This window comes from Podarcis cretensis (assembly GCF_951804945.1).
Source record: "Podarcis cretensis genome assembly, chromosome: 8".
Taxonomy (NCBI): Eukaryota; Metazoa; Chordata; class Lepidosauria; order Squamata; family Lacertidae; genus Podarcis; species Podarcis cretensis.
In genome coordinates, this window is record NC_137177.1 from 75,633,858 (window position 1) to 75,643,292 (window position 9,435).

The window sequence follows — 9,435 nt, forward strand, 5'->3', positions numbered from 1 at the left end:
AGCACCCTTAATAAAATACATCACCCATGATTCTGTGGGGACGAAGCCATGTACTTAGAATCATAGAATCATAGAATCATAGAATCATAGTTGGAAGAGACCACAAGGGCCATCGAGTCCAACCCCTGCCAAGCAGGAAACACCATCAGAGCACTCCTGACATATGGTTGTCAAGCCTCTGCTTAAAGACCTCCAAAGAAGGAGACTCCACCACACTCCTTGGCAGCAAATTCCACTGTCGAACAGCTCTTACTGTCAGGAAGTTCTTCCTAATGTTTAGGTGGAATCTTTTTTCTTGTAGTTTGGAATCATTGCTCCATGTCCGCTTCTCTGGAGCAGCAGAAAACAACCTTTCTCCCTCCTCTATGTGACATCCTTTTATATATTTGAACATGGCTATCATATCACCCCTTAACCTCCTCTTCTCCAGGCTAAACATGCCCAGCTCCCTTAGCCGTTCTTCATAAGGCATCGTTTCCAGGCCTTTGACCATTTTGGTTGCCCTCCTTTGGACACGTTCCAGTTTGCCAGTGTCCTTCTTGAACTGTGGTGCCCAGAACTGGACACAGTACTCCAGGTGAGGTCTGACCAGAGCAGAATACAGTGGCACTATTACTTCCCTTGAATATGCTCTAACTGCATGGAGTGGTTGTCTCTTGTGTGCATCCCACAAGGCCTAGCTCAATGTTTCCCCTAACAAAACAGACATTGGTAATATTTTTGCAAGTGCAGCGTTTACGGTCAAGGTGGAAAGAGAACATTAAGGGAGGACAAACAAAACTGCTCCCAGCACAAATCCGAGGGTGAGGGAAAAGGTGGCAGTAAAATCTACTTGTGGGTTTGATCCAACATTTCCAGAAGCCCTATCTGACCCTGCCTTGGCTTCTTTGCCATTGCAGTAAAGTGATTTCTTTGGGGGGTGGGGGTGCAGCACTGCCGCTGATAAAGCTCCTTGGCCAAGGGCACAAGGGACCCTAGGTACGTCTCATGTGGAGCCATCTGTGTGCGTTACAGAATTACCAACTTTTGCACCCTGGGAAGGATGAATCAGCCTAATCCATCAACTAGCTTCCTGCTTTCTCAAAAGAACAGGGAGAGCAGCACAATCCCTTCCTCCCCACCTTTTTGTAGTCATAACTCCAGATATACAGGTTGGTGACAGGGCTCTGTCACCATCTCCACCCAGGGAAATACAGCATGAGAACAAGCAAACATTCCTCAATGGAGAAGGGATCTGGGCTGCACACACACCTTTACACACACCCTTGAGCACACCCTCAAATACTAGGAACTGCAGTTTGTTAAAGGTGCTGGGAATTGTAACTTTGTGAAGGTAAACTATGGTTCCCAGGATTCTTTTGTCTGGGTGAGGGGGAGTTTGCTTTAAATGTGTTAAGGTATATATACAGCCCTGATCCCCATTCTGAATTCTTGTTTAAAAAGGCTCAGGGCAGGGAAATATTGACTGTGGGATGGCTAATTTGTTTTATTTTTTAATCATGGGTAATTAAAAGCTCTTGTGCGTCATGATGACAATAGCAAGCCCACTGGCTGGCCAGCAATCATGCTGCAACTTTCACAGTGAAACAATTCTAAAGACTGTCATCCGTAGAAGAAGAACCCTGATAATTAAAATAAAGGTATGGTAATGATGATGATGGTGTTTTTAGATGTCCTAAAAGTCAGCTGTAGCTTTCCTCCTTAAGACCTCTGGGAACTGTAGTTTGACAAGGCTGTTAACTATCCTTAAAACAGGCATGCCATTTCTTCCATTTCCAAAAACTCATTGGGGCACAGCATGAAAATCTGTTTAAACCAGGCTGGCTTAACTAGTTTAAACCAGACTGCGTTACAGCGTGCAGAAGCAATTTTATTTGCGGGTTGAGGATTTGTGCTTACAAATTGCATCTCCTCAGCCACAAACTCAGTGAGTGGCCTTGCTCAAGGCCCTATCACAACCTCGGTTTCTCATCTGTAAACGGAATACAATAGTCACTTATCTCACCTCAGGATGTCCAAGATTAAAAGAGGGCCTGAAGACACACAAAACATTGGATAGCAGAAATGCCACCACCATTATTCAAATTAAGATCACTATAGATCTCAGAGCACTTACCTGGCCAGGAATATATTGGAGTATCTTGTCTGAAGTAACATCCCTCTCTTGTCCTGGTTCAAAACCAAAAAGGCTGGCTAGCTTTTTTTTGCTCTCTTGTCTGAAAAGCAATTAAAAAAAAAAAAAAGAGTCAGGCGAGATCAAAGCAAGCAAACAAATCAAATCAGCAACGCATCAGGGTGGAATTAGCAACTTTTATCACAAGGCTTTTAAGTGTCCGGACCTAATGAACAGCTGGCCATCAGTAACATTTAGGCTTAGTGAATTTCTCCTTGGGTTTTTTTTTTTTTGGGGGGGGGGGGAGCTTTGTTTCATTTGTCCTTCCACAAAGGAATGCTTCGTTCGGTCTCATTCCTCATCATGGATGGTCAAAGGATTCTGTCTTTCCCAAGGAGAGTGTTAAGGTAATCCTTTTTCTTCTTCACAGTTCTCTAAAAGAAAGATGAGGCATGCACACTTTCTCAGAACACATGAGTTTGAATATGATGCAACTTTAACATAAGTAGTATGGAAGCTCAATATCGTCTACACTAAGTGGCAGCAGCTCTCCAGGGTTTTCAGACATTCCCCCCCCCTAGCCTTACCTGGAGATGATGGGGATTGAAACAGGCCCCATGTTCTGCCTCAGAATCTCTTTCTCAAGGCCACTGTTGCAACTATTGCTGCAGGGTGCAAACACCCACACCCACACATGGATACCCAAAAACAAATAAGAAGAATCTGCTGCATCAGGCCAGAGGCCTATCTAGTCCAGCATCCTGTTCTCACAGAGGCCAACCAGATGCCTATGGGAAGTCCAAAAGCAGGATCTGAGCACAACAGCACTGGTTCGTAAAAGTTACCTACGATAGCTAAATCAGTAAAAGTGATTTCTCTCCCACACACTACACCAACAAGCAAATCAGTGCAGCCCTAAAGGTTGTATCCAACCATGTCTTACACAGAGCAGACCCATTGAAATTAATTGACCTCCACACTCCAATTACTTCCAGTGTGCTGCTACCACTGATTTGGGAAGTAGTGTACATATGGTGTTAGCCACCAAAAAGGTGAATGCACATAGTTTTCTCAAAGGAATCCTGGGAACTGTAGTTTGTTATGGATGTGGGGAATTGTAGTTCTGTTAGGAGGAAATTACAGTTATCAGGGTTTGAGGGGCGACTGTCGTGTACTTGAAATGGGTGTGCTTCGAAAGTATCGTGATTCTGCCCAATGTGTTCACAGCCTTAGTCATATTCACTAACTTCAGCAGGACTACTCTGAGTAAAGGCATAGCTTTAGAAACAACCCTAAGTTATTTTTGCTCCCTGATTAGGGCCCCACATAGCATTCCCCCTAGCTAAAACCAACAGTCTTGTTGCACCATTTAAATAACGATTCCTGCCATCCCTGATTCTCCCTTCAAGGTGACACCAGCAGTGACTCAGACCCCATTAAAAGGCATTGTTTGTGCCCAGGTGCCAGCTGATGTCATGGAGGTATTCCCCTCTCCCCACCCACCATCACTCTCAGTCAACATAGTTTCGGCTCTTGAAAGCAAATTACAACATTTTTGCTGCATGATGATTGGTGTTTTTTGTTTTGTTTTGTTGTTCTTGCATCCTTCATGCTACTCCACACAGTAGAAGCAAATGCTTTTCTGTAAGGGGCTGTTGCATTCATCATTTGCAAACAGGAGATTGTATTCTTAAACACACACACACACACACACACACACACACACACACACATATGCAGCCAGACACATCTTATGGGTACAGACTCCTGATCACTTAACACTGATTACTTGCCACTCAGCATATTTAAACCAGGGGTGAGGAAACAGCTGAACTCCAGATGTTGTTGGACTACAACTCCCATCTTCCCTAACCATTGGCCATGCTGGCTGGGGCAGACGGGAGTTGGAGACCGGCAACTTCTGGAAGGCCCCCCAATTCAATGTACTATACTGGTTTTGACTTATAAGGCTTTGAGCGGCTCAGGACCACAAAACCTCAAGGACTACCTCCCCCCGTATGAACCAACTCAGGCCCTGAGATCATCACCTGAGGCCCTTTTCAGTGTGCCTCCTCCTCGAGAGGTCCAGAGAGTAGCGCCACAGGAATGGGCCTTTTCTGTGGTGGCTCCCTGCTTGTGGAGTGCTCTCCCCAGGAAGGCTCACCTGGCGCCTTCATTACATATCTTTAGATGCCAGGCAAAAACGTTTCTCTATAACCAGGCCAATCTATGGCCTTTTAAACGTGTTTGTAGGAGGTGGGGTTATTAGTTTTTTGCTTATTATTATTTATTATTATGTTATGTATAATAAATAATAATAATAATAATAATAATAATAATAATAATAATAATAATAATTTTTATTTATATCCCGCCCTCCCCAGCCGAAGCCGGGCTCAGAGCAGCTAACATCAAATGTATAACACATTAACATAAAATCAGACAATCAATTAAAATACATCCTCAAATCAGATCAGGATCAGAATAAAATCTAATCAGATGGCAACCTGCAGATTAGGGTTGGGGACCTTAAATGCTCACCAGGCCCAACTGTTTGTGCTGAACTTATATGGGCCTGTGAGAAAAACTGGGAGGCCACTTTCATGCAAGTTCTTATGAAAGGGGAGAGGGGGTCAGACTGAACCTTGACCAAAGGCCTGGCAGAACAGCTCCATCTTGCAGGCCCTGCGGAAAGATGTCAAGTGTTTGTGTTTCAATTTAGTATTTTTATGCTGTAATCCACCCTGTGACCTTCCACCCTTCTTCCCCAGCAATATGCCATCTCTAGTACTAGAGGCAACATAGCCATTGTGGCTAGTAGCCCTGAGAGCGTTATCCTCCATGAAGTTATCTAATCCTCATCCAAGTTGGTGGCTATCACCACTCTCATAGCAACAAATTCCAGTGAAATATGTGATGTGGAAAGACAGTTGCCACTCCCCCAACATATATATTTTTAATTGAAAAAAACCCCAAAGACTACTGCAAACCCTATGTGTGAGCCTTTGTGTACACAGATATTATTTCACTAATGTGAGCAATAGCTGTCAATTGACCTATCCTGCTCCGTTCATTTGTCAATATCATTTTAAAGCTTTTCAACCTAGTGTCAACTGCAGCATCTTGAGGCAGTGAGTTCCTTAGGTTGTTAATGCATCATTCAATGCTCTCTTGCAGTCACACCACAGTGTGTGCATGCAAATTTTGTGCCATTCCCTATACTTGAAGTGTATTCTGTGAGAGAATTCTGTCCTGTAAAGAACATTCAAACCATCTATTTGCTCTCTGTATTACTACAGTACTTTCACTTGAGTGCCACAGGTTGCAAATCTCCACACACACCCAAAAAATATTCAACTGGGAACCCCTTGTTTTCACATACCGTCTGGTAGCACTGATCAGCTAACTTGAGTAGCGTTACTTGCAACCCTAAACAAAACAGACAGGCCCAGCATCTGTTGCTACCCTTGAATTTTTGCAAAGCCCCCATCCCCAAACATCTCTTGGTAAAGCAAAGAAGCAGACAGAAATTTTAGAAAGAAAAAGAAATTCAAGTGATTGGAAAAGAGGCCTATTGATCTTAAGGGCAGACACTGATACCCCAAAATATGGTTACAAATACAAAACCACCTTACCATATGTTCCATTTGTTGCATTTTGCAATATGTGTTAGTTTTCTTTGATGTGTCAGAACTTGTGGTTTGCAATGTCGCACCTCTTGCCAGGGATGGCCATGAAGTGCTAACTAGGGCAGGGCAAAGCTCTTACTTCCTGTGATATCCCATCATGCACTTCCCTCTTCCCTCTCCAGAAGGGAATTAAAGCCACATCAACAAAAGAGTTCTATGAATTCTACAGAAGTCTATGAACTCTTTTGTTGATGATGCTTTAATTCCCTTCTGGAGAGGGAAGAGGGAAGTGTGTTGCTCCACTAATTCACAACCACTCATCTCGGCACCACCAAAACCTAACAACGTCAAGTGCCTTGCAGGTGGATACAATGTGCAATCATATTGGCATTTTCCACCCAAATGGCTTGATGAGCGTTGGGGACACTGCCTGAACACACAACATTTTCAACATGCAACGTGATTTTGCATTTGCCCACAAATCCTCTGATTTTTCATGCAATCAGTAACACGTTTAAAGTCTGGATTTTGTATATAGGAAGTTGCCTTATACTAAGACCCTTGATCCATCTAGCTCAGTATCGTCTGCACTGACCGTCAGTGGCTCTCCAGGGTTTCAGAAGGGATATTCCCTGCCCTACCTGGAGATGTTGGGGATTGAAACTAGCACAAAATAGATGCTCCACCACGGAGCCACAGCCCTTTACACAATTACCAGCATCAGTTTCAGGGTTCCTGCCTGTAAGTTTACACCCAATAGACACCTAAAGAAAGAAAGCTCAGGCGCCTGGCCATTTGGGCACTTAAAAATCTGAAAAAGGCACATCATCCCTGGATTGTTTTTCCAACCATGTTGGCACCAAGGAATTTGGCCTAGTTTTCCATTCCTCCTCCACATATACAAACAGTCACTTAGTTTTACTGTGCAGGTTCTATGTAAGGCTAGATTTTGTCTGGTGGGAACTGTGAGGTGGGAAAACCATGAGAATGGCAGGGGGCTCAACTACATCCCTTTTGTGTTGTCCTTTCCATTGCAAATCTCAGCTAGTTTTGTGAACGCATTATGAAATCTCCCTTTTTAAAGTGCTGTTGTGAAGCCCTTATGCTGCCACGAAGTTTTCAGACTTGATCAGTATCGAAGGTAGAACAGGAGCATATAGCTTACAACAGGAGGTTCTGGTGTTCAGATAGACTAATCCACGTAAAGCCCACACTTCAAATAGCATGACATTCCTACACAGAGGGTGGTTCTGTGTAGGAAATAGCACACAGGGCTTATCAGCAATGATCGCATTATGTGCATGTTGTCCATTTTGCTGGGACAACTTCTAGAGGGGTAGCCACAGCAGACACAAAGACTTGGGCACCTTTAAGACTCACAGATTTATTGGGGCATATGTTCTCAGAATTCATGCCCACTTCACTTGATGATGTGGGCTGTAGTCCACAACAGACGCAGGTGGCGCTGTGGGTTAAAGCCTCAGCGCCTAGGACTTGCCGATCGAAAGGTTGGCGGTTCGAATCCCTGCGGCGGGGTGCGCTCCCGCTGCTCGGTCCCAGCGCTTGCCAACCTAGCAATTCGAAAGCACCTCCGGGTGCAAGTAGATAAATAGGGACCGCTTACCAGCGGGAAGGTAAACGGCGTTTCCGTGTGCGACTCTGGCTCGCCAGAGCAGCGATGTCACACTGGCCACGTGACCCGGAAGTGTCTCCGGACAGCGCTGGCTCCTGGCCTCTTAAGTGAGATGGGCGCACAACCCCAGAGTCTGTCAAGACTGGCCCGTATGGGCAGGGGTACCTTTACCTTTACCTTTATGTTCTCAGAATTCATGCCCACTTCACTTGATGATGTGGGCTGTAGTCCACAACAGCTCACACTACTATAAATTTGCAAGCCATTAAATATGCCACAAGGCTCTAATTTCACTGGGTACACTGTACACAACACACAGTGAAATCAGTTGTGTGCCACAATTTACATTCAGTGCTATCCATGTAGGGAAACTATGGTGAAGTACCGTAAGTTGCTATTTCACTGGAGTTCTGAAACTGATTTCAATTATGTAATGAAGAAATATATATATATATATATATATATATATATATATATATATATATACACACAGACACACACACACACACACACATCTTGTTCAAAACTCTTATCATTACTTCCCTTGATTACACGCCATTTGCCAGTTTGGGGGCTCACCATGTTTCGAACATAGAAATACGCCCCCAAAATAACAGTAAATATTTAGGATTATAATTCCTAAGGGATTATAGGAAGGGATTGAGGAAAGGGCTGCCTTTCTAACACTGCCTATAAGCAAGGGAAAGTTTTATCCAGTGAGACTTTGAATTAAAAGTTCATTTGAAACATTCGTCTTCCTAGAGACTGTATCTTAAACTTCTGTTAAATGGCTATTGTTATTTTAACTAGACAAAAACACACTTACTAGAGAGCAAACTTTGCGTCCACACCATGTATTTAAAGCTGATTGTCCTCCCTGAAGAATCCTGGGAACTGTAGTTTAACAGTGCTGGAAAATGTAGTTCTGTGAAAGGTAAATTACTGGGAGGAGGGTTTGCTTTAAATTTATGCTGTGTGTTATTATGAGTTATTCTGCATAGGACTGCCCAGCACATTAACGTTTTGCAATCTAACTCGAACCTTTTAATTCTCAAGTGGGATATAATTTTTAAAACAATTCAATTAAACTGAAGCCGTCAGGGGTGCCACTCCAAAGGAAACAAAAAAACACACACACCCATTTAAAATAAAGGACCTGTTGTCTCTCCAGACACACAAACACACACCAGACACCGTCCTTTATTCCAAGAACTCCACCAAATTCTTTGCGTGCGATATGAGAAGTGTGGAGGTACTGTAACACTTGTCATGATAAATCTCAAGGAAACGGACATGCACACATTGCCTGACTTTTCTTGGAGAAAGCGAGACCCAGCAAGGGAATTTTATTCCCAATGAGGCTTTCTTTTTAAAAGAACAAAACACGCAAACAGCAGCAGCACAGAAAACTTAAAAGGAGAGATTGCGGCGTACTCACTCTTTCCGAAGCGAGGGTTTCCTGGAGAAGGAGTATCGGAACCTGCCAGGTGCCTGGGGGACGCAAGCCATGTTCCCCATGTTTGAGAGCGACTTGTATAATCCAAGAAATAGTTGCGAGGAGGGGGGAGAGAGGAGCAAAAAGGCAGGCAGGCTCAGGGAGCCCAGGCGTCGGAGCGTGTGAAGCCAGCGAGGAGGTGTGTGCTCTCTGAGTGTGTCATGCAGACACTTCCGTCTGCAGCGGTGACTCTTATGGGTGTGAGCTGGGAACTCTCAGCCATTTGGCCAAGGGCTGCTTTGTTGCTGGGTTCACTTCCCCTCCTAGTGGATCTGATCACACACACAGCATGAAGTGGGGAGTCCAGAAAGGAATTCTTTGTTGATTGCTGCTGCTGCTGCTGCTGCGTCTTTGCAGGTGAAACTAATGAAGGAACTTTTAAAGAGGCAATTGGGAGAAACTCTTGCCATGTGTTGTGAGAGAGGGGATTATTGTAGGATTGCCATATTTCAAAAAGTAAAATTCCTGACACCCGCAAAGTTTTTTTTTAAGGAAACCACCAAAATTGTTGAGCTTTTCTTGGGAAAACCTAACCCCAAAATAGTAATTTTAAGCTTCTTTAGCT

General features: G+C 44.0%; 1 protein-coding gene and 1 long non-coding RNA gene across 4 annotated transcripts in view; one reads left to right on the forward strand and one right to left on the reverse strand.

Moving 5' to 3' along the window:
• The window catches only part of LOC307222260, a 36,025-nt gene extending 33,407 nt beyond the window's left edge, over positions 1 to 2,618 (forward strand). For both annotated transcript variants that reach the window (XR_013841689.1, XR_013841690.1), the window contains exon 3: positions 2,544 to 2,618. This is a non-coding gene — a long non-coding RNA (uncharacterized lncRNA). The remainder of the gene's footprint in view (positions 1 to 2,543) is intronic.
• PLEKHN1 (pleckstrin homology domain containing N1) overlaps positions 1 to 9,206 on the reverse strand; it is a 63,664-nt gene extending 54,458 nt beyond the window's left edge. Inside the window, exons 1-2 of one of the 2 annotated variants that reach the window (XM_079986943.1) lie at positions 8,814 to 9,206; positions 2,117 to 2,216 (exon numbers count right to left, since the gene is read on the reverse strand). In XM_079986943.1, coding sequence (XP_079843069.1) covers positions 2,117 to 2,216; positions 8,814 to 8,893 — 180 coding nt within the window. In that variant the 5' untranslated portion in view covers positions 8,894 to 9,206. The remainder of the gene's footprint in view (positions 1 to 2,116; positions 2,217 to 8,813) is intronic. The other variant, XM_079986942.1, reaches the window with a different exon arrangement.
• Positions 9,207 to 9,435: the final 229 nt, after the last annotated feature.